Consider the following 24,871-nt stretch of genomic DNA (forward strand, 5'->3'; position numbering starts at 1 on the left):
TACTAATCAAAATCAAGACTGTCTAATTGCAACAAATAAGATGAACAACGTGCAGCCTGTAGGTGGATGCTCTCCACAGTGACCATAAAAATTAACAACTCCTGGAACAAGTTTGGCAGGCAGTGGGCAGGATGACCCAAAGGGATGCATAGCGCTGCTAAAACCTGCTAGGAAACTCCGAGAGGAGAGTACACCAGGTGCCGGGCCCAAGGATGGTAGGAGAGCCCCACGATCATCAGAGCCTGGGCCCTGAGGAAGACAAGACCACAGTAGGCCCTGGGACCTAAGGAAGATGAGAGAATGAGAATAGCAGATACTGGACTCCGAGGAAGAGAAGACGTTATTTAGTCCTTGGCTCCCAAGGAAGCTGAGAACACACCCGATCCTGGGCAGCGACAGACTTCTCGTTTCCTAGACACGGGCACCTCGGCTCACAGAAGAGGTCGGCGGGCAGGGGACCCTACCCCCCTCACTCCCCCCCCCGACAAGGATCTTCGCTTACCCAAACTTGAGTCAGGCTCCCCTGCACCCTCTCCCTAACAAGGCCCATCCACGCACTTCCTCCTAGGATCTAGTTTTTGCGAGAATCCTAGTGAGTCAGTTGAACGAGACTGCTCTACCTTCAAATCTGGTCGAACTTCTCCCCCCCTCTGTTGCCCCCAGGGCTACGTGATCAGCCTGGTCTGCCTCCAGCAAGAATCTCATTAGGCTGGTTCGGCCAGAAGCCCCCAGTGTAATTTTCTGTCAGCCCACAAAGCCCACCGCCCCGACCCACACCCCAGCTTGCTTCTTAGCTGTAAATCCCACTTGATCCAGCCGTGTTCGGAGCTGAGCCCAGCTCTAGACTGGAGTGCCTCTTCCCCTGACATTTTGGGAACACAAGGTTTCCACAGCTCTAACTTCCGTCTAGCTCCGGTTTTGGCCACGCACCCGCCACAGCCCTGCTCAGGGCACCACTAGCCCTGCCCTCCTCCCCACCCCTTGAGCGGACTTCAGGCCTGGCCCTCCTCCCACCCTCTCCCCCTCCCCACGGAGGGCACAGAACCCCGCCACCTGCGCGTTCTGGGCGGGCCCCACTCGCCTCTCCTCTCAGAGACCCGGGACGATCTGAGCCCCGCCGCCGGCACGCTCCCCGGCCTCCCCGCTCCGCCCCTTCTTCGGCCCCGCAGACAGGGACCCGCACTCAGCGCCGCCCCCACTCACTTCCGCCGATCCCCTCGCGGCCTCTTCCCGGGACCGGGGCGGACTTCAGCCCCGCCCTCCACAGTACTCGCCCGTCCCTCCTCCTCCCTCGAGCCGGGCCGCACGTCAAGCCCGCCCCCTGCACGCTCCCCGCGCCCTGTTCCCACCCCTCCTTCCTCCGCACTGGGTGGGAGTAGCGGTTAGCCCCGGCCCTCTACGCTTCCGTGCCGGCCCGCTCTTCCTCCTCCGCGCAGGGACGTAGTCGTCCGGCCCGCCAAACCCCCCACCCCACTTTAACCAACTTCCGGCCCGCCCCTTCTGCCTCCTTCCCTCCCTAACTTCCGGCTCATCCCACGAGTGGTGGCCCTCGTGGCGGAGCAAGACAATGTCCTGGCCTGTGGTGCTACTTGGGAAAGTGTCGAGGCCCCGTGGCCTGGCGTACCCGACTTGAGCCCTCCCCCAGTCCGGCCGCACCACCGAGGGTCGCCGGCGACGGACCTCTTCGGGGCGGCCCGGGCTTCGCCGGCCCACCGACACGGCCAGCCAAGATGGCCGCCGCCTGGGCGAGGTCGGGCGGGCTCGCCGCAGGGGTGGCTGGGAGTTGTAGTCCAGGCCGACGCGCTGACGCATTTCGCCGCGGGCCGACGGTCGCCATTGTGCGCCGCGCACTGGGTGAGTGTGGCGCGAAACCTGCTCCCGTCGGGGCTGTGCGGAATCGTCCCACAGCCACTCTTCGGGGTGTGCAGCCTCAGTCCCTTCCCCGCCGAGCTCAGCAGCCGGAGGCCGGCCTTGCCTGGCGTCTTCCCGCCGCGGGGCCGGAAGGGGCGGTGTGGCAGGGGACCCGGGGCCCAGAGGAAAGACAACTCCGGGCGTGGGGCTTAAGGCGGGCCGACCCGCCCCGGGCGTGTGCGGACTGGAGAGGGGAGTAACTCCCTCTGGGTGGAAAGGTATGAGGATGGTCTCCTCTTGACTAGTGGAAACCGGCCCGCTAGGTGTCGGGGGGTAGGTGGAGACGACCCTTTGAGTGCGTCTTTCGAGGTTGGGGGTGGACTTGTCATTTCACGTTGATAGGGTCGCTACTGCGCAAAGGAGCCCCCCCCCCCCCCCCGTCCTGCGTAGCCCTCACACCTCTTCTACCTCCCAAATTCGACCTCCTCAGGACTGCCCACTCCCACGAGATAACGTCGAGAAGGAAGGTATGAGCTCCGGGCTTCCGACGGCCTGGTTCCGTGTGAGTAGAGGCTTCTTTGAGTTTCTGAGCCTAGCCCTGGATCTGGGGGTGGGGGTAGCCGGATGATAGTGGGATGCCACCTTCCCTTGAGATGACTTCAGGCCCCAGAGCATCTTGGGGAGGATTGAGAGACTGGGAATGAGAGCCGCTGCAGAACAGATGAAGCGCGGGTTGCTTAGCTTTCCAAGGGAATGGGTAGAGTACAGGTTGGGTTCTAGGGGATTCTGATTGATCCTTTATAGTGTAGGTAGACGCTGATAGGTTTAAACAGGGATCAGACTCCCATTTCTATTTCACAGCTACTTTGGCATCAAAGCTAGAGGGGACGTGAGCTCAGTCATTAAGAGAAAACAGGAGGATGGATCCTCGGCGTGTGAGGGGAAGTAGAGGCAGCACAGCCGGTGGGTGGGGGCCGAAGGCTTGGGTGTGATGATTCGGCTCACAGAATTACCTACGAGGAGGTATAGACGCAGTGGGAATCCCCAAGTTAATAAAAAGTGGACAAGTCCAGAGGAAGAAGAGCCCTCTCTGGCCTCACATGTTGTCCTTGCTGTGACCTGAATAGGGTCAAGCTTGGGTTTGCTCAGTTCCAGACAATTTCAGGAACACAGGAGCCACCTGGAATGCTCTTGGGTCATCTTGTAGACTGTACTCTCATGTGCTGGGTCAGCCTTCCCCCTCCTGTCAGTGTAGGTGACGACAGACCGTGGCTGAACAGAAACCTGTGGGTTTTAGGAACCAGTGACCTTTGAAGATGTCACCCTGGGTTTTACTTCAGAGGAATGGGGACTGCTGGACCTCGAACAGAAGTCCCTGTACAGGGAGGTGATGCTGGAGAACTACAGGAACCTGGTCTCAGTGGGTAAGGATGGTCTCCATGTCAATAAAGATCTGCGCTTTGCAGCACGAATGTGGTGCCTCTGAAGTGTGTGTCTGCTTGGGCTCAGGTTGCAGGGATGAGAGTGCAATTGTCAAGGCCCTGGAGCCTGAGGGAAAAGGCTTTAATTTGTATCTGTAGGGAAAGGGCAACTTCACATATGACTTCTGAAGCCACCTAAGTCCATCCCTTAGAGACCTTGAATGCTAGTAGGGAGGTAGGTCTGTCAGGGATGTAGCTGACAGTACTGATGTTCATTTATGTAACAAGAATTCCATAGGATGTGGGTCAGTGTTCCAGCAGTTCAGGAGTATCACTGAAGACTGATCCCTTCCATTTCTTTGTGGTTATTGTGAACTTTTCCACTCTTAGGTTAGTGGCTGCATGGCTGTGGCACCCAGCATCATGTTCATATTCAAGACAGAAAGAAGGGGAGGGGGTAGCCCTGGCTAGTTCTCTTCTCGCACCTCCCGTATTTAGCAAGAGAAAAAATACTCCTAAGGTCCCCAGCTGACATATTTTTCTTTGTATCTTGCCAGCCAGGACTGGGTCCCACTGCTACTTTTACTGGCAAGGGAGTCTAGGAAGGCAAGTAGCTGACAAAGGGAATTGATTGGATTATCATCACCATGGTAGACCAGAAGTCATGCCCTTGCAGGGAGGAATTCGGGGACAGCATGTGCCACAGCAGAAACGCATTTTCTCCCGAACACAGACCCCCCAAGCCCTGTCTCTTTTCCCTTGGGCAGAACATCAGCTTTCCAAGCCAGATGTGGTATCTCAGTTAGAGGAGGAGGAAGCGCTCTGGTCGGTGGAGAGAGGAATTCCTCAAGACACCTTTTCAGGTGAGAACCAGGCTCACGGGAGTCCCGGCAGGGAATGGGCTGACCGGTCAGTCAGGGACTGGTGTCTTAGAAAAGAAGACGGACAGGGGAAAACCCCAGATGGGGTGGTATGATGAGTAGCTGCAGATACGCTGAATCAAACTGTTTTCCTCTGGTCTCAGAGTCAGGGGTGTACCACCTAGTTGAACGTGAACTTGTTGCCAGTGGCAGGTCAGCCGTAGGGGCTCATCTGTTCTACTGTTCTTCTTTCATGTAATCACCAGTAATTGGTGTGTCTGTCCAGACTATATAGGTGTTTGCATGTTTGTATATGAATATATGTTTATGACTGGGGGGTGTTCTACTGGATACAGACAGGCCTGTTTCATTCATTTTAACAGATACTGTGTAGTCCACATTTGATTTTTCCTCTTGATAGTCTTTCAGGTTTTTGCAAAGTTGTTGCATACATATTTTTGCACTTTCAAGTTGTTTGTTTGTTTTTTTTTTTTGTAGGTAGGATTTGTTGAGATAGAACTTCAGAATCAACCAAGATAGAAGCTGATAATCTGGTAGCAACAGACCGCTCTCTAAGTCCTTTAAAATCTGTGTAGCTGCTCAGTTACATGAGAGCTTTTCCCTTTCATTACCAGAGATTTATAATCTTTTTAAGGTTTGCAGATCTGATAGTATGTTGAGTGTAGTTCACATTTCTCTCATGAAGTTACACATATTTTTATAAGCTTACAGACCACTTATATTTTTTCTTTTGTGGGTTCATATACTTTCCTTTTTTTTTTTTTAAGATTTTATTTATTTGACAGAGACACAGTGAGAGAGGGAGCACAAGCAGAGGGAGTGGGAGAGGGAGAAGCAAGCTTCCCACTGAGCAGGGAGCCTGTTGCGGGGCTCGATCCCAGGACCCTGGGATCATGACCTGAGCCGAAGGCGGACGCTTAACAACTGAGCCACACAGGCGCCCCCCCCATTGTTTTTTTCTATTGGTTTTTATTTTTGGGTGGGGTATTTTGCTGGCAACTCTATTAATTATGGGTATTAGTAATACAAATATCCCAGACCAACATTTATCATCTACCTTTAAATTTAGTCTCCATTAAGCTTTATGATTCAGGTATTTTTCCTTTCAAATCTGTTTTTATTCCTATTAGTATCACAGGGAGATTTTATAAATACTTGTGTTTCAGTATTTTTTTTTGTTTGTTTAATTGCTGCACTTCTATGGAATTTATGTATGTGGCCTGGAACATTAAGTTCTTTCAACATGTTTTCTGACTGGATTCTTCCACTTTTCAGAAACACCATCTTTATCGTAGACTAAATTCCCATCAGGTGCAGGCCTCCATCTTGGTTCCTTCTGCTTCCTTGATCTCAGTCTGAGTAAACACCGTATTGCTGTATGGTAGTTTTATAACAAACTTGGATAAATGGGAGTTACTCTCGTTTTTTAAAAAAATTCTTAGCTGTTCTCAGCCAGGTGGTTTGCCAGATGAACACTTAGCATCAGCTTGTCTGGGATTCATTGAGAAAATCCTGTTAGAATGATTGGATTTAGAATTCCTTGATGCAGAATTGGTCTGTCTAGTCAATTTTGACACAAGTATACAAAGAGATCTGCTCGCCTCGTTGTGCTTTGTCAGGCCTTCTGAGTGCTCTTGGGCTTTCACTGTGGTTGCTGTTAATCTGCTCACGTTAGTCATCCTTTGCAGTCTCACATAGTTGATCCAGATGAGCCTGGCATGCTCCTAAATTCTCTTTACTAGTGGTCTTATTAGGTTCTCATTTTCTCAGTACAGTCATTTTACCAGCAAGTTTTAAGAAGGCAACTGTATTAGTATTTATTTTACTTCTTTTGCCCAATTCCATAATGACATTCATTGCAGCTGGTACTTCCAAAACACTGAAGCTGAGAGAGTGAAAAGTGAATGTCTGACCTAAACAGGAAAGTTTCTCAGCTTTGATGAGCATGGTGCTGGACTCTGCTTTGATTCAAATCAGTTTTATCTGGATAAAGAAATTGTCATCTAGCCCTTTCTAATAACTGATAACCGGTAATAGCCCCGGTTTTCTCTCATAGCCTTCCAAATGATCATACTGATTTTCTCCTTTGAACAGTTAACACGGTGACCTAATAAACGTAGAAGCCCCTTTGTAACTTGCTGCTGACATCCACTGACACATCAGTATTCATAAATTAGGTTGGGGAGAGGGGTGGATTTCTTTTTTGCGTTTTTTATCTTAATCAACTTTTATATCAGAGTGTGCTGACTTTGTAAAGAAAACTTTGGATGCTCTTCCTTCCCTTTGTTCTCTGTGTTCTAATGCAAGTGACATTGGAACTACCTGCTTCTAGCAGTATTCAGCCATGAAATCTGCACCTGGTACCCATCTCTGGTGATGATTTTCTTTCCTTTTTTTAAGATTTTATTCATTTATTCATGAGAGACTGAGAGAGGCAGAGGGAGGGGAGAGAGCAGGGGACCTGATGCGGGACTTGATCCCAGGAGCCTGGGATCATGACCTGAGCCAAAGGCAGACGCTTAACCGACTGAGCCACCCAGGTGTCCCTGGTGATGATTTTCTGTTTGCCACAACACAGACTGGCATCTCTGTGACTCTCTGCCCCCCTTTTCTGGATTCAGTTTGATGGCTCAGCATTAATGTTTTTTTTCTATTCCATATTCAGAGTCATTCCTTTCATTCCCTACATCGAAAACCTCCCTTCCAACCACTAGCACAGGTCACTAAACTATACCTCACTTGAAAGGTCCCCAGCAACACAAGTACTTTGTGTCCACCCACCGTGGTATCTTTCCTGGTTGTTCCCCTTGATCCAGCCTTCCAAAGTCCCTTCATGTGTGGTGGCTCTGGTTGTGGCGGGTCTGTGTCTCATCCTCCCTGGGCTCAAGTCCTGTGTTGGCAAACCTTCCAGCCTTGCACTTTTGGATGATCTAGTAGTTTCCTGAACTTAGGTGCCATGAGGGATTTTGGGCACCTATGGTTCTGCACATCTTGGGAGAACTGGCTTAACAGGTGACAGGAGATTCTGAGGTGATGTCCCAGAGCAAGAGACCATGTGCAGGGAGGCTTATCAGGACACTTTATTACAGACTGTGCCTGAGGTAATAGTTGCTGGACTCATCTCTGCTCTGTCATAAAGAGTCCTTTACATGTTGTTTTCCCTCTACTGCCTCCCCTTGTTACACCTCACAAATACTTGTGGAAGTCCTCTTCGGTCCCATGTAGTACACTAAACACTTTGGTAGTGAACCAAAGACCTAACATAATCCTTGCCACTGTGGACTTTGTCGTCTAATAGATTATGGCTTCTACAAACAAGTTCCCCATGTATAACTCTGAACAGATAAGTAGTGGTAAGTACTGAGACGAAAAAGAATGTGATGTAATGTGGGGGGTAATGGGAAATTACTACTCTAGAGGAGGTGGTTGGTGAGGGGGCACTGCAGGAGTGAAATTTTAAGCCAATTTCCAAAGAAAAAGAATTCTACAGACATATGAGTGGTGGTAAAGAGAGCTTCCAGGCATAGAGACAGCATTTGGGGTGACCATGAGAATGGAACAAGCTTGGCACATTCAGAAAATAGTCACTGAATGGGCTGGGAGGAGGTAACAGGTATACTGACATGCAAGCTAGGTTTGGCAATGCACACAGGGCCTTCAGTCTGAGGAGAGTTTTGATTTTTATCAAGCAGGTGTGTGATATGGCTTTTCAAGCATACTTTAGGTGCTTAAGAAGAAAGAACTATAGTAGGGCCAGATGGAAGCAGGCCAGGGAGCTGTGGTAGGTAGCATCTAGGGAAGAGGTGCTACCACCTGGCCTGAGAGTAGCAGAGGGGTTGGGGAGAAGCCAGCATGGCCTTTTCCCAATTCATAAGTGGATTCACTGGGGTCAGGTGAGTAATGACCAAAGGAAAGGAAGCTGCCAAGGATCCCTCAGAGGCGAAGGCTTCAGGGATTTCCTGTGACTATTTGTAACGTGTTTACCACATAGATTCTTTTTGTATGTATCAACAATTAACTTTAAAAGATTTTATTTATTTGAGAGAGAGAGAATGCACAAGCAGGGGGAGCAGCAGAGGGAGAGGGAGAAGCAGGTTCTTTGCTGAGCAGGAAGTCCAATGCTGGGCTCGATCCCAGGACCCTGGGATCATGACCTGAGCTGAAGGCAGACACCTAACCGACTGGGCCACCCAGGCGCCCCAACATCTAACTTTAAAAGGAGAGTAATAAAGGAGAGAAATCACTACTCCTGAATTTTTGGTTTTAGTCAGTGACATGAGGAAATCTGGTAAAGGCATAAACTTTTGAAGGGTAGAAATAGAGGTTTGGTTTTGTTTTACCTCGTTGAAGTAATTTTAAAGAGAGTTACATGAATAGTAAAAAGAACTCTCTTAACAGTTTTCACCTAGATTCAAGTTTGTGGAACTGTCCCAGGTCTTGACTGGTTCTGTTAATGAAGTGTGAATGAGAAGGGACTTAGAGACATCCAGGCAGAGGTTTGTGAAGCCAGTGGAATGCACCTCTCTGAACTTCAGGAATCCTGGTGGGGCATAAAAACTTGGGAATCATTGGTGTTTGAAATGGCATGCTTTATTTACTATAAGATGAGACCATCATCTCCAACAGTATTCTCTGCCATCACTCGTGTAGTGGTGACTCTTCCCAATGCAGGGGACTGGGTTTAAGTGGAAAGCTCAGCCTTTCTCAGGCAATTCATTTTGTGTGGCTCTCCAGCTCTCCCTGACTGCAAAAATGGCAGCACAGTCATTGGCTGAAGTAGAAGGGACGCTGAGTAATAAGCACTTAAGACATGGCATTCATCTTTAAGAAGGCACTGATTTGGGAAGATGCTGTGAAGATAAGGAATGTGGACAACTATTTGATGGCACTCAGATCTTTTGCCATCACTCTGTCCTTTCAAGAAAGTATTGCCACATGGGTGGTTTGGGTGGAAAACCTGATACAATCTAGATTTAATCCATAGGAAAGCAATGGAGTAAAGACACTATTTTGAAGGTCATGATTATAGGAAAGCCTGCAGGACATTTAATTCTTGACTTGTCAAGGAATGAAGCAGGAGAGATGAGCCCTACAAATATGAATGTAGCAACACTCCAATTAGTGCAAGCTTTAGCAGAAAAAAATAACTTCCACAAGGAGATTATTTTTTGGGAGGAAGAGAAGGAATTCTTTTCTATGTTTCACCCTTTGTGTAACCTGAGAGGACTCACACGGGCTATAAAGCAAATGTGTAGTGGATGTAGGAAATCACTTGTTTTATACAAAGGATAATTTATTTTAAGAACAAGACTGAATAAATGTGTTTATTGTGAGAAAGCTTATTTTCAGCTCAGGCTTTAAGGAAAGGCTCACATGGGAGACTAACATGCTAAGACCCTGAATAGAGGAAGTTCTTTTCATGAGTTTTTTGACATGAGAACTCAAACAGGGAAGAAAGCCCAGGAATTTGATCATTAACTGGAAAGGCTTCTGGCCTGATTCACTCTGGTCTGACTTGAGAAAGCTCATACTGGAAAAAATAAAAACACAAAAAAACAGTTGTATTAAATGTGGAAAAGTTCTCACACCAAATAAATTACCTCTGAGAACTCCAAAGCCAGGGGAATGTGAGTGCTGTGGACAGGATTTCATGCATAGCTCTCTTACTCAGCATCACAGCAATCATACTGGGAAACACCTGAGAATGTAATCAGTGTTAGGAAGGCTTCAGGAGGCACAGAACCCACTGGCAAGAAGTCCTTCAGTAGGAGTCCTCATTGTATTCAATATCAGAGGACTCATATGAGAGCAGACCCTCAATGTAATCTGTGTGTAATCATCAGCCTTAGTTCCCACCTTATTTGACAGAACAGCAACAACAAAACAAACAACTTACACTGGAAAGAACCACATTGAAGAATAAAAATGAAATATCTCATCCTGTTTTATACCAGATAATCATACAGAAGGAAAACTCTAAATAAAACATCATATAAGTATACAAATACAGGAAAACAGATCATGTCTTTTTCCAACTTGTTCTGTTACCTGACCTGAACACCTAGAACAAATTTTTTTTTTTTAATATTTTTTATTTGACGGAGACACAGCGAGAGAGGGAACACAAGCAGCAGGAGTGGGAGAGGGAGAAGCAGGCTTCCTGCCTAGCAGGGAGCCCAGTGTGGGGCTCAATCCCAGGACCCTGGGACCATGACCTGAGCTGAGGGCAGACGCTCAATGACTGAGCCACCCAGGTGCCCTAGAACAAATATTAAACAACGTGAGAGCAGTCTTTATTTCAGTTTCCCATGTATGTTCCCAGTTGCTAAGACAACAACTCAGTCTCTAGCCCAGGAAACTGTTGGGTGAATGAATGGTTGAAGAAACTAAAAATCAAGAGTATGTCTTCAAAGAGATTTTGAAGACAATGCCAGGCTGAGACTAGAGGGTGGGTAAGGGGTGATAAGGGGAAATCTTGAGATACATAGTGCTATTAAGAACTCCAAAAGGCTCACATCCTGGAGAGTGGGCCAAGACTTTAGACTCTCGAGTGACTATCAAAACATGTTTGGCAAGAATCCAGCCTAGCAGAGTGGTCACATACTGTGCAATCTTTATTCAAGAATACATTCTCTGTCACCTTCCATATATTTGCTCTTTTGGACCCATGTAATCTTGATCCTTTTATCTGGAGACTGCTCTGCCTGGTGTCCAGATGTAATCCCTGGGGTAATTTCAAGGCCTGAAAATGCCTTTTAATTGAATAAGAAGGAAAATAGGGGCATAAGGCTGGCTTGGTAGGATGAGCATGTGACTCTTGACCTTGGGGTCTTGAGTTCAAGCTCCATGTTGGGTGTAGAGATTGCTTTAAAAAAAAAGAAAACAAATGAACTCAGAAGCATTTGACTCCAAAAGTCCTAAGGAAAGAGGAAAGATAAATACAGTTCAAATAAATGAATCAAAAATGGAGAAGAAAAAAAAACCCAAGAGCTAATTTTCTGGAAGGACAAAAGGCAAAGACCTACACAGGGAAACAGCAGTACACACACATTTGGCAACACGTGTAGTTTATAATACTTGGTACAACTGTAACAAAGAATGAGCCAGGTCTATGTACTGATGTGAAAGTCTCCAAGATATATGTATTTCTTAAAAATATATTGTTTAAGATGTATAAAGATACATAGATGCACATAATATCAGTGTCTTTTAACCAACTGAGCCACCCAGGCGCCCAATATCAGTGTCTTTTAAAAAAAATAAACACAAATGTGTGTGTCAGTTGGTTATTACTGAATATAGAAGCTGATAGGCTGGAAGGAAACTGGGTGGAAGGGTAACTTTGCATTTTAAGAAGTGTTGCCCATAACCATGCTGATAAATTGGAAACTGCTATCTCTTTCCTGCTGTGTTACCAGTCCTGGACACAGTATAGATGCCCAGTAATTACTTCTTGAGTGTAAGAATGAGCAAACAATAAAATGGAAAGATTTCTGGAAAAGTGTAAGGTTGTCGAAATTGGGTCATAGAAAAATACTAAAGTTAACTTTTCTAGAACAAAGTGGCTAGCTGCCTATTACTGACCTGGACAGTGAATGTTTTCCAACTTGTTAAAATACAGTTTTCATGGAACATGAGCAGTTCAATGACAGAATGTTGGAATGTTGACAGATTTTGCAAAGTATACATAGCATTGTTCTCACTAAAGCACAAAATAAGAAAAATATTAAAATATTAAAAATATTAAAAAGGAAATATTTGTAACTCAACAATTGTTGAGTTACTTTAAAAAAACTAATCCTCTGAAATAGTTTGTTCATCAGTGTGACAGATAACAAAATAATACAGAGACTAATAGCTTTGGCTTATACCAGGAGTAGCCAATTTAACAGAAAAGATTTTGTTAATAGGTGTTTGAAATGGGGTCTAAGAATAAATTATTTAAGAAATGATTAGGAGTTTCTAAGGAATAAAGTATTAAGGAATTTCTATTTGAAAAAAATTGTAAGTGGGATATAGAATAAGTAGAAGCAATGACTTTCTTTAATCATTAGTTTCAGAGGTAGAGTGCAGTGACTTCTTTTTGAGGACTTACAAAGGCTAGAAGTGTTACAAAGTCCCGTTCTTTTTTTTTTAAAGATTGTATTTATTCATGAGAGAGAGGCAGAGGGAGAAGAAGGCTCCCAAGGAGCAGAGAACCCAATGCGGGACTTGATGCCAGGGCCCTGGGATCATGACCTGAGCCGAAGGCCGACCTGAGCCACACGGGCGCCCACGAAGTCCCATTCTTGACTTAAGTCCTACCGTCATTCCAGCCAGCAGCCTCTAGAGAAGTGTTGATGTAGCCATTTACCGGCAGAAGCAGAAACGCAAGTCTCTGACCTGGCTGGTCTGGGACAGAGCAGGGGAGTATAAACCAGGTGTCTTCTTACTGGGTGGCCTGCACTCCCATCCTGCTCCGGCTCTCGGGTAGAAGGGAACTTTGTAGCAGCAGCAGTCCTCGCATAATAATTTATAGGTAGGACACAATTAAAATGCTAGTAAAATTCCCATATGACAAATACGGGAAAATCCCGATAGCTGAAGCACTCAAGTCACTCTTTGAAGCTGTGTTGAGTCAATACGTACTGCTTGAGCACCTGCCAAAATGCCACGTACTGTTACAGGGGTGGGTCAGGGATGAGCAGGGTTGTAAGGCCCCCTGTCTGTCTCACTGGGCCTGTATTTATTCTGGAGCAGCCACTAGCATGTGGCTTACATTAAACAGACTAAAATGAACTTAAAACAGTTCAGTTCCTTAGTCACATTGGCCATCTTTTAGATGGTTCCTGGTCACCTGCAGCTAAAGACTACTATGTTGGACAGTGTATCTAGAACATTTCCTTAAACGAAGAGAGCTCCATTGGGCAGTGCTGTAGAGAAGGTAGAGAGTGATAATGAAGCAGATACTTTGAAATGGCAGTCAGTGCCCTGAAGAAAAATGAAACAATGGAATATGCTAGAGGGGAGTGACATGGCTGGGCAATACTAGTTTAGAACTGGGCAGGAAGACAGTTCTGAGGGTGATACTTGAATTTAGAGCTGGAAGGGGGTACCAGGTGAAGATGTTAGGAAAGACTACGAGGCAGGGGTGAGGGGAGTACAAATACCTATAGACAAGGCACACTTTGTCACGTTTGAGGAAAATTAAGATAGTGGCTGTGAGAAGCACCCTTTGGTGTAAAGGGCATAAAAGAACAGGGTTTGGATCCCAGCTGCTGTGTGGGCCTGCGCAGGGCTCCTAGGCTTTTCCAGCATGGATTTCCTTTGTGTGAAGGATGGATGCCATTTGCTTAGTGGGACTATGGTGTGTAAAGCCCAGGTCTTGGGGGGCCTTCATGTAACAGTAACTACTGTTATTCAAAGACTTTGATGTAAAGATGATCATCAACACCTTTGACAGATCCTCCTCTGGACCTGGCTTTAGGGTTTCGAATGCACAAGACCCAGTTGACATCCTCAGCAGTCCAGTGGAGTAAAAAAAACTTAGAAGGTGACGCCATGGGGTGCCCAGCAGAGCTGAAGAGTGAGTGATGGGGAGAGGAGGAGAAAGGGTGAAGAGCTGGGGGCATTCTGGACAAGGAGAAAAAGGAACGGGAGCGTACACAGGGATGGGGGGAGCTGAGATAAGCCTCTTCCTGGCCCTGGCCCCCAACAAGATCGTGAAAAGTCACTATTACTAGTTACTGTTCTGTTTGTGGACTGGTAGCCTTAGTACAGCTGGTTAGTCCTGAACTCCTGAGCAGTGAGGGAGAGATGGTTTACCCTGGAAGGGAAGCAGCAGAGACCAACATCAGAGAAGAAAACTAAGGAGGAAGAAAACAACTCCCATCAGCCTTTCCTACATACTGTACCTAATCACTTGTGGACCTAATCAATTAAAAAGAGGAAATTAAGGCCCAGAAGGACTAAGCACCTTGCCCAAAGGCTTGGTGAATTTATATAACAACCCACTTAAATAGTTGCAAGTGAGGGGACTAAATTGCTTAAAACCCCACCCCAGATCATTCAGTTGGTGGATTGAAACCAGTACTTGGAGCTGCAGTTGATAGAGATTATTTTGTGTAGCTCCATGCAGATGAGTGGGTCATTCGGTCCCAGCTGTGCCCCATGAGTTGAGGATCTATTTCCAACTCTGCCAGCTGGTAACTTAAGAGGTTTCACTCTTTGTGAAGTGGGGTGAATACTTGCTGGCACAGACCGAGGTTGGGGGATGGTCCAGAGGATCAGAGATTTAGAGGACTTCAGTGCCTAGAAGGACACCACTGGCTTCCAGGCTTGTGACCCATCTCGTTGCATAGCACCCAGTGGGTGCTTCACGAGTACCCTGCAGAATGTGTGTTGTCCTGAAGGGCTGCTAACAGCAGGGAGAGCCAGACTGCAGATCCACGCAGCCTCTCAGCACCACAATGATCAGCAGAGTTCCCAACATCCAAACCTACAGAGGCTCTAAAACTTAAAACGGTAAGAGTTAATATTTTTGAGTGAGCATTCAGTTCAAGATTTTGAGAAATTGCCCTGGTGCCCCCAAGAATAAGAGGAGGAACAAAGTACATGATCAGGATTAAAGGAGAAATAAGGGAGATGGAGTGGAATAAAAAGAATCTACAGTTAATTTTCTTCAGAGATAAAGTACTAAATAATCTCTGTGATTAACCAAGGAGTTAAAAAACAAGTTTTAGAAATGAGAAAGCTGGGAAGCATTGTGGAGAATAAAAAAAAATTTTTAAGCGTCATGCATGATTATTGCTCAAAATGGTACCCGTGGCCCAGCAAGGAGCCACTAGGGAGCGCTACCTCCCCTCGGGATTCCCCCTGGGAATTCAGGAACGTGCCCTCCCTGGCTTCCTGAGTTACTCGGAAATCTCAAGCTCTAAGAGCTCTAATTGATAGGGAATACGTGAACTTTGCTTTCAAATCGAGAATGGGGGGAGGGGTGAACCCCCAGAAGTCCTAAGAATAGGAAGGGAATTAAATGCTAAATACAACGGCAGGGGGGCGCCTGGGTGGCTCAGTCGGTTGAGCCGCTGCCTTCGGCTCAGGTCAGGATCCTGGAGTCCCGGGATCGAGTCCCGCCTCGGGCCCCCTGCTCGGCGGGGGGCCTGCTTCTCCCTCTGCCCCTCCCCCCTCTCGTGCCCGCTCGCTCTCTCAAATAAATAAATAGAATCTTTAAAAACAAATAAATACAACGGCAGATACAGACGAGTTGGGAAGGGAAGCCAATGAAATGAGTACAGAAGTTTAGGGGAAGAGGTCGGAAGTGGAGGTCAACGCTGTAGTCACTTTTATCAAGGAGAAAAAGTCACTTCAAACCTAGGAGAGGGGTGTGGCTGTGGCCAAGACTGAAAGGCGCGGCCCGGGGCCCCTCCGGGGCGCGGCGCGGCCTCACCCGTCGCGGGCGACCCCCGAGCCCGAGCTGGCTCACTGGTCGGATAGCGCGCCCGCAACTTCCAGCACTCGTTAGGGTTGCGAAACCGGCCGACCACATGCGAGCCGAGGTTTGTAGTCAGGGGATCCGGAGGAGGGAAGAGCGGAGAGAGCCTACGGGGACGGGGGCACGGCGACGGCTGAGGGACACGGGTGAGTCGCCGCCCGGGGGGACGCGACCGCGCCCGCCCCGCCCCGGCCCGCAGAAGACTTGAAGATCAGCGAGGTGGGTGCGGAAGTGCCGGCCCGCCGGCCCAGGGCGCGTCCGCCGTCGCGGGGGGTCGGGGGCGGGAACGAGAGCGGAAGAGGCCGCGGCTCAAGGCCCCGCAACTAGCCGAGGGGCCGCCATCCGGTCAGGGCCTGGGCCGGACCCAGAGCCTCAACCTGGCACCGGAAGTGTGCGTCGCGGAGGTTCCTGGGAGTTGTAGTGCGTCCGTGTCGGGGGCGTGACGCGCTTCTGGGCCCGGCCGGAAGTTGCGGCCTGCGCTCTTCCGGATTGGGGGAGCAGGGCTTGGCTGTGGGGACTTGGGCGGTGTCGCCCCATTTCCCCGGGAGGGGGGGTACGGAGGCTTGCTTCGGTTTCCCGAACGCGAGCGGAAACGTGTGCTTGTGGCTGCGGCCTCCCCCCGAGCCGCTTCCCCGCAACGCCGAGCTTCGGGAAGCGCAGCCGCCGAGCGCCGCTTAAAAAAATGCGGGGCGGCGGATTTCATCTGCAGGTGCTCGGAAGGCTGGGCACCGAGGGAGAAAAACCTGGCGCGACTTAGGCAGGCAGCGGCTGTTCTTCCTGTCTGCGAGTTGGGGGGTTTTTGTGTTTTGCTTTGTTTTTAGTAACACAGCTGCAGTGACTCCACGCCAGTAATTTCCTGCTCCGCTTTTTTGCTTCCCGTGGCAGGAGCTTTCCTGCGTTGTAATAATCCCACTAAAAACAATTATTTTTAATGCTTACATGTGAATCCCTCACGATTTTCTTGAGCCGTGTTTTAACACTCCCTCTTTTCCAGTTTTGCTCCATCATATACCATTGCTCAGCTAAGTGTCGGGGAAAAAAAGACCCCCCAAATGAGGCTAGGCAGAGGCTCTCTCCTGGGAGCCCACGGCAGCAAGGGAGGCAGGGACGGGGAAGAGTTAGCGGAAAAAAGGAACGTTCCCACTGGAGGTTACTGACTTGCGGGGTAAAAAAGAGAAATTGGCAGTCGTTAAACAAGTTCTGATGGTCTGGGCTTGTTGCCACAGGTTTCAGGGTCAGAGTTCTACCGTCATGTGTGGTCTGGCCTTTGTCTCCGAATACTCATTCCCTCGGTGTGTTTACATCTGTGGTGTTCTTCAGAAAGCTCCCTGACCGCGAGCAGACTAATCTGGAGGCAGTCCCGCGATTTTCCCCTGGGCGCTCGTTGCTAAGGCTTTGAGTTCATGCTGTAAGCTCCCTTCCAGGTAGAATTGGGCCGATCATGTATATTCAAAACAGCAAGGTTGAGAGGGTACATTTGTTCTTGAGACATCAGCCCTGCCATTTCTGTGTTTATAAATCAACATCTAATTGGAAGTAAACTATAATCCGTGGTTACATTTTTTTCTGTTTACTGTTTTTAAAGCTTTTAAGTCATTTAGTCAGCATTTCTTCTTGGAGTTGTAAAGAGTCTTCTCATGTCCTGTTGGTTTGTGTCACCTCCTTAGCATGTTGGGGCCGTGCTGGGGTTGTGTTCAGCAGATGCTCTTGTGACACAGAGCCCCTGACTTTCCCAGTTACCTTCTTGGCTCCCGTGGAGGCAGGATCAGGTTCTATTCCGTGTGTGTGGCTGCACACCTATACAGCATCATAGGTCTCTTAATCCTCCTTGCCTCTTGCTTTTTTCCCCACTCTGTTTTGAAATATAATTTACAAAGTTCACCTGTTGAGAGTGTACAGTTCAGTGGTTTTTATTATATTTACAAGGTTGTGTAGCCATCACTGCAATCTTAATTTCAGAGCATTTTCATCACCCTCCAAAAAAACTTCATTTTTATTAGCCAGCACCCCCCAGTTGCCTCAATGCTCTATCTCCTGGAACCACTGATCTACTTTGTGTCTATGTTGGTCTCTTTTGGACATTTCATGTAAATGGAATACCATGAATAACCTTTGGTGTTTGACTTCTTGCGCTCGGCAATAATACCGTCAGGGTTTAGCCGTACTGTAGCATGGGTCAGTACTTCATTCCTTTTTACTGCCAAATAATACTTCATTGTGTGGGTAGACCCCATTTTATTTATCCACCCTTCATTTGATGGACATTTCGAGTTGTTTTGGCTTTTAGGCATAATGCTGCTCTGAACATTCCTGTACAAGGGTTGGTGTTGACATCTATTTTCATTTCTCTGGGATGCAGGCCTAGGAGAGCTCCTAGGTCATGATACAAGTCTACGTTTAAGTGTTTGAGGAGCTGTCAGACTGTTCTGCAGAATCGTGCAGCATTCTGTATTCCCACCACCAGCAGTTTCTCCACGTCGTCACCAGTAGTTGTTACCATCCGTCTTTGGTAGTAGCCATCCTAGTGAGTATGAGGCAGCATCTCACAGTGATTTTGATTCACCTTTCTCTGGTGGCAGATAATGTTGACCATCTTCATGTGCTTGTTGGCCATCTGTCTGGCTGTGCTTTTGACTTACAGAGTATCCTGTAGCTCATGTGGACCCTCAGTTGGATCCTCTTCCTGCTGGGAATCCCCTGATGAAGATCAAAGTCGTTGAAGTCCTCACACTGAACCAAGAGGTAGCTCGTCCCCGAAACGCCCAGATCCGGGCCCTCTATGCTGAAGATGAGGGCCTGAGCCCAGATGTGCTCGGGGAGCCCACTCAACAGCTAGGCAAGCATCCAGCTGATCCCGAGGCCGCGCGCCAGAGGTTCCGGGGCTTTTGCTTTGAGGAAGTGGCAGGGCCCCGAGAGGCCCTGGCCCGGCTGCGTGAGCTGTGCCGCCAGTGGCTGCGGCCCGAGGCGCACTCCAAGGAGCAGATGCTGGAGCTGCTGGTGCTGGAGCAGTTCCTGGGCGCGCTGCCCAGGAAGCTCCGGATGTGGGTGGAGTCGCAGCACCCAGAGGACTGTCAGGAGGCAGTGTCCCTGGTGGAGGATGTAACCTGGATATCTGAGGAGGAAAGTAAGTGCAATGGACGGGTGGCGAGAGACCCTCCTGTGGGGGCATCTGGGAGGATGGGGGAAGGAAGAATTAAGGCTTCCTGGGAGAGGTCGGGGAAGGGTCCTGCTCTCTCTCCATTTAGGCCAAGGGCATCTGCCTCCTGAACATGTTCTTGAGTCAGAACTTTAGACACTTCCTTGCTGAAGTACCTACCATTGTCTCTAGGTCAAGGGATCTGAGAGTGGCCTTATCCGTGGACCTATATATGGAAATGGAAAGTTTCAGGCCACACCTCACAGCTACTGAAACCTTTGGGTAGGATCTGGGACTACGCTTTAACCAGCCCACCCCAGACTTCTGAGAGAAGCTTACAGTTAAATCCTTCGTTTTCACCCTTTTGGGATCCCTGCTGTACTACGACTAATAGAAAACATGATTTTAGTCACTTAGGCATATTCCCAGAATGCATTCTTTTTTTTTTTAAGATTTTATTTTTTTTAGGTAACTTCTACACCCAACGTGGGGTTCAAACGTACAACCCCAAGATCAAGAGTCACATGCTCTACCAATTGAGCCAGACAGGCGCCCCTCCCAGAGTGCCTTCCGATGTCATGCACTTGGTGGAGGATGTGGGTAAAGTGACCAAGACAGTCAAGATGTAGACTCATGAGCTCAGCAAGCCTTAGGTCCAGCAGGAATGATGAGAATTTGACAAACAAATATGCATGTGACAATGGTGGGGTTGAGAAGAACTCAAGGGTGCTGGCGGGTCTCCTGGAGGCAAGTTGCTGTAGCCAACACCTGGTGTGGAGTGGAACTCAGAAGTGGGCAGGAAGGGGGCGCCTGGGTGGCTCAGTCGGTTAAGTGGTTGACTCTTAATTTCGGCTCCGGTCATGAGATTGAGCCCCAAGGCAGGCTCCACGCTCAGCTGAGAGTCTGCTTCTCTCCCTCTCTCCCTCTCCAGCTCCCCTCTACCTCTTCCCCAATCATGCACATACGTGTTCTCTCTCTATAGCAAATACATCAATCTTGAAAAAAAAAAAAAGTGGGCAGGAAAGATGTGCCAAGCAGGGGAGTATCACCTATGAAAGCCCAAAATGGGAGCAGTAACAGTATACCCCAAAATCAGAGAGAAACTGGGTAGGTCTATAGTAGAAGGGAGCAGGGGCAGGGCTGGCAGGGCCGTTGAAGAGATTTTCATGTTGTCCTAAAGCAATGAGAAGTGTTATTCTAAAGCAGTGGGAACCGATCCATGAGCCCTCCCTAGAGATATGGGACATGCTCTGATTGAGCTTTAAAGATATACCAGGTTGCAGCTTGCTCTGGATGGTGGACAGAGAACAGGGTCAAAATGAGAAGCAGATTGGCCACCCAGAGTTGTCACCATGCCCTCCACGAGGTGTGGCTAGGGCAGGAGTGACGGTGGGGAGCTGAGATGGGAGTGTATGTGTAGGATGCATTTGGGGGTGAGATTGCATGAAACTTGATTTCCGTCAGGCTGAGCTCCATGGAACACGGACACTGCTTCCTTGCTTACCCGAATATGTAACCTCACACAGTGAAAGTGACTTTTCAGATGCCATTGATTAAATTGAGGATCTCGAGATGGGGAGATTATCCTGGATTATTTGGGTGGGCCCAAATGTAATCACAAGGGTACCTCCAAAGAGGCAGTCATGAACATTAGAGATGGAGAAGACATGTGACTGCGAAGCAGGGTGTCACAAGGAACGGCCAGAAGCCAAGTATTTTAGGTGTTCTCCAGAAACTGGAAAAGGTGAGGAATATATTTTCCCCCAGAGCCTCCAAAAGGGAGGTAGCCCTGCCAACACCTTGATTTTAGCCCAGTGAGGTTGGTGTCAGACTTCTAATCTCGTAATCATAAAAGTAATCATAAAAAATTGAATTTGCATTATTTTTAGCCACTGTTGTGGCAAGTTGTTACAGCAATAGGAAACTGATAGAGATGCCAAGGAGACAGTTGTAGAGCTCATGAGATGAAAGCCAGTCGGTCTCACATTTTACACCTTGGGGGTGGATGGGAAATCAGTTAATATCACAGAGGACGGTGGGAAGAGGCTTTCCAGAGAACTCTGAGAATCCTGCATTTGTGATCAAGTTAGTTGGGGCTCTCGGTTGTGATTGCCAAGGGAGGAGAATTTACTGAAAAAGTCGCAGGGCGATCCTCAAGCTTTAGGCATGGCTGGACCCAGGAGCTCCTGCAGTGTCCTCGGGACTCCTCTCCTCTCCTCTGTCACACTTCTGCTGCCGGTGTCTGTCAGCTCACTCACAGGCAAGCTGTCTCCATGTGGGGGCTCCCTGCACAGAAGTTCTCTTTCCTCAGTGTTCCAACAAAAGCCTCTTTGGCTCTGATTGTCTAGCTGTGGGCCCTGTATTCATCCATGAGCTAATCATTGTGGCCAGAAGGAAGCAGCAGCCTGGTGGGCCAGCCTGGGTCACATCACGTGTTCCCCTTGGTGGTGGGTGTGGAGTCATCACTACAGAAGCCCGTGGACCAGTTGGGGACAGATGAAGAGTCAGGCATGAAGGAGCTGTGATTGAAAGGGGGCCGCAAGGCCAGGTAGAACGGTTTTCTGAGGTGGAGGAAACTTGATAAAATTCTAAGGCCAGGTAGAACGGTTTTCTGAGGTGGAGGAAACTTGATAAAATTCTCATCAAGATGGGCGTGTGTTACAAGAATAGGTCCAGTCCTGGGAATCAGAGCAAGTCCCAATCTCCATGGAAAAGAGGGGAAGAGGAAGAGTGTGGAGTACCTGGAGACCAGAAATGGGGGCTCTGCTTCGGAGGACAGGTGTGAGGCCAGTCGCTGAGGCGGATGGGGAGATGAGGCAGGTGCCTCGGAAGAGGGACTGGGTCCAGAACAGTTCTTGGAGAGGGCGGGAGATCGGGGTCTCAGCAGTGGGGACACCAGTGCCCTCGAGTCACATGGGGTGATGCACCCTGAGCTATCCAAGTGTGGGGATTTGGGCCGTGGGCTGTGAAGAGGAGCCAGAGTGGGGACCGGAGCTGCTGAGGAGAAGCGTGGGCACGGAAGCCCTCACAGCAGCAACAGCAGGATACGGTGTCTGTGCTGGCCCCATGGGTCCCAGAGAGAAACATGGCTGTCATTGCCCTGTCCTGGATGTAGCACCACACCTGGCTGACTCCTGTGTTAATGTCTCCTCCCAGCATTACCCGCCCAGGACCCCTCCTGCTCTCTCCAGACCACAGCTCCTCAGGAAGAAAAGGAGGAGAACATGACTACCTGGCCGGCGAAGGCACCACCTGAGGTGAGTGGGGAGTGCCACCCTTTCCTTCTCTGGTCACAGCGTCCCCTGTGAGGGGACCTCCCCCATACCCCATCTTCCACCAGCCAGGCCTTTCAGAGTTTCTGAGCGTGAAGGGCTGGACTGCCTTGCTGCCACCATGGAGACCAAGAAAGGGCACAGTGACTGGAAGTCAAGAAATTTGGAAGCAAAAGGAAGGGGCCAAGTGTTTATAGACACTTGGGAGCCCCAGGCAGGGGCATGCAGACCGTGTCTGGATCTGGGTGAGAACAAGAGAGCCCTTGTCCTTCAGAAATGCATATTTAGGTGTTTATGACAGAAAAAATGTCTGGGATTTGCTTCAAAAATAGCCCAGAGCCAGGGCATAGATGAAACAGCACTATTCCTGTCTTGCTAACCATGGAGGCTCAGAGAGTGCGACTGAATGATGCTGTGTGTGGCATTGTCAGGATTCTTTCTGCTGCAAGTGACTCACAACTGGCTCAAGCATAAGGTGAATTTATTGGCTCTCACATAATGAGTGGTCTGAGGTAGGCTTTAGGCAAGGCTATATTCAGGGGCTTCCCAGTGATGAGAGAGAGGAATGCCTGTCGAGTCCTGGTCTCATGGTTCTGCTTTCTCTCATTCGTTCTGAAGCAGGCTCTGCCCCTCAGGGGCAAAAGACCTCCCAGATCCAGGCAGAGTGCCATTGGGAGCCCTCTTCATGCCAGAGTTCTGGCCAGTTGCCCAGAAACGACTGATCTCAGTGCAGCCTCTGGCCACCCGACCCCGAAGCAGCCCCAGTCCACAAGGGCAGGGGCTGGTTCTAGCACATGTGGAGGGACTATTCCCAGGAGAAGGGGGGTGTGCCTAGTAGGGGGGCTCGTCTCAGGGGCAGTCTTCTGTGGGAAGTTGCAGGGAAAGGGTGAGCTGCATACCGGGTTGGGTAGAGTGGAGGCAGTTTGCTTATGGCACTTGCAGCTCTTAGCGAAGCAAGGACTCTGCCTCCAGCCTGGGCCCCAGCCTCTGATTTTGTGAGAAGGGATTCTTTGGGCCCCTTATGGCCCAAGTCAGTGTATCTAAGCAAACCCCAGAACAGGGGCATCCTCAGCACAGTGGACTCTGTTGGGAGGCCCTGGTTGTCCTTCCTTCTGTCCCTGTCAATGACCCTCCTGCTGAGCAGGCACAGACTGTGGCATTGCAGGAACCAGTGACCTTCCTGGATGTGGCCGTGGACTTCAGCAAGGAAGAGTGGGGGCTGCTGGACCTGACACAGAGGACCGAGTACCACGATGTGATGCTGGAAACCTTTGGACACCTGGTATCTGTGGGTAAGGCTGTGCCCATGCTGGCCATTCCATCCTTCTGGGACTGGGAGCACCAGAGGCCCTGAGTTTGGGCTCTTGCCTTCTCTTGGCCTGGTGTGAGAACTGGGCATGCCCTTGAGTGTTCCTTGCACGGTCCATGCCTTCAGCTGGCCCTGTGGCCCTAGAGGGGTGGGCATTGTGTGGACAGCAGCAGCCTCGTGTCCAGTGAAGGACTGACTTGCTGCCCACCTTGAAGGCGTAAGAGGAGTCGGAGAGCCAGGAGAATGCTCCCAGTTCTAGCCCCGTTCCTGATTGCCAAGCTCATGTTCCTTTCTTTGTTGCTTCACTGCTTTTCATAGTTCCCCCAGGTTGTATGACTGTACTTGGGAAAAAAAACAGCTTTTGAATACTTGGTTATGTCATACTGTCAGCCCATTTAGCACTGTCTCTCTACTATATGCACACCTTTTGGGTACTTTCAGGGTGGGAGACTACACTGGAAAGTAAAGAGTTAACTACAAAGTCTGACATTCCTGAGAAGGAACCAGCCCATGACCTGAAAATGGAAGAATTCTCAAGGGATGACACCTGGTCCCCTACGTCAAGAGACGTCTCACAGGGTGAGGCCCAGGAAGTCTTGGACACAGCACTGAAGCAGGTGGGGCCAACTCAGGAAGAAACCCTCCCTCAGAAAAGCCCCCCATCCCGGGCAAACACTAGCCTTGTCACAAGCCATATTTCACTCCAGAAAACTCTCCCTAGAAAACGCTTGCGCAAGCGTGGCTCGCAGGTTAAGAAGGTGACGCGCGGTCCGTGTGTCAAAGTTCATCAGAAGGGCCACAAAGGGGAAAAAGCCAGAGAAAATAGTGGTTGTGGGAGAGCCTTCAGCCGGAGCGCTCAGCAGATCACATTCACAAGAATCCACAAAGGGAGCCAAGTTTGCCGATGCAGCGAATGTGGCAAAACTTTCCGAAACCCAAGATACTTCTCTGTACATAAAAAAATCCACACAGGAGAGAAGCCGTACGTGTGTCAGGACTGTGGGAAGGCATTTGTTCAGAGCTCCTCCCTCACACAGCATCAGAGAGTCCACACGGGAGAGAGGCCATTTGAGTGTCATGAGTGTGGGCGGACCTTCAATGACCGCTCGGCCATCTCCCAGCACCTGCGGACTCACACTGGAGCCAAGCCCTACCAGTGCCAGGACTGCGGGAAAGCCTTCCGCCAGAGCTCCCATCTCATCAGGCACCAGAGAACGCACACCGGGGAGCGCCCCTACACGTGCAACAAATGCGGAAAGGCCTTCACCCAGAGCTCACACCTCATTGGGCATCAGAAGACACACAGTGGGGTAAAATGCAAGAAGAAACAGCCTACCTCATAGCCCTCCAGCTGAGCCAGTTGAAGAGACAATGCCTTTTCAGCCTGATCCTGCAGCGTAACACGAACAGACCTGGTTGGCATTCAGAACTGAATGTGAAAAGCAGCATTGAGTGATGATGTTCTCAAGACCAAAGGACAACCAGGGAGACCACCCTGCACATGAGTAAATAAGCAAATTGGTGGGGA

The 24,871-nt window shown here is 49.2% G+C and overlaps 1 protein-coding gene across 11 annotated transcripts; it reads left to right on the forward strand.

Moving 5' to 3' along the window:
• Positions 1 to 1,719: 1,719 nt before the first annotated feature.
• On the forward strand, positions 1,720 to 24,720 carry ZNF274 (zinc finger protein 274). Of its 11 annotated transcripts, none has more exons than XM_027619676.2 (8): positions 1,720 to 1,854; positions 2,342 to 2,413; positions 3,149 to 3,275; positions 4,040 to 4,135; positions 18,268 to 18,750; positions 21,919 to 22,019; positions 23,179 to 23,326; positions 23,785 to 24,720. In XM_027619676.2, exons 2-8 carry the CDS (start codon positions 2,381 to 2,383, stop codon positions 24,684 to 24,686), a joined length of 1,890 nt encoding a protein of 629 aa, XP_027475477.1. In that variant the 5' UTR covers positions 1,720 to 1,854; positions 2,342 to 2,380; the 3' UTR covers positions 24,687 to 24,720. The 11 variants fall into 11 exon arrangements, with proteins under 11 accessions (XP_027475477.1, XP_027475479.1, XP_027475480.1 ...); XM_027619678.2 differs by having other exon boundaries at positions 23,200 to 23,326; XM_027619679.2 differs by having other exon boundaries at positions 1,800 to 1,854; positions 3,107 to 3,275.
• The last annotated feature ends 151 nt before the right edge of the window (positions 24,721 to 24,871 follow it).

The sequence above is a fragment of the Zalophus californianus genome, chromosome 17 (genome assembly GCF_009762305.2).
Source record: "Zalophus californianus isolate mZalCal1 chromosome 17, mZalCal1.pri.v2, whole genome shotgun sequence".
NCBI classification, from domain to species: Eukaryota; Metazoa; Chordata; class Mammalia; order Carnivora; family Otariidae; genus Zalophus; species Zalophus californianus.

Bases quoted from the DNA above. Each gene is read 5' to 3' on its own strand.
- ZNF274 (XM_027619676.2), top strand. From the start codon at position 2,381: ATGAGCTCCGGGCTTCCGACGGCCTGGTTCCGT. The intron at 18,751-21,918 runs GTAAGTGCAATG...GTCTCCTCCCAG, and splicing joins CTGGATATCTGAGGAGGAAA to CATTACCCGCCCAGGACCCC. The intron at 23,327-23,784 runs GTAAGGCTGTGC...GGGTACTTTCAG, and splicing joins TGGACACCTGGTATCTGTGG to GGTGGGAGACTACACTGGAA.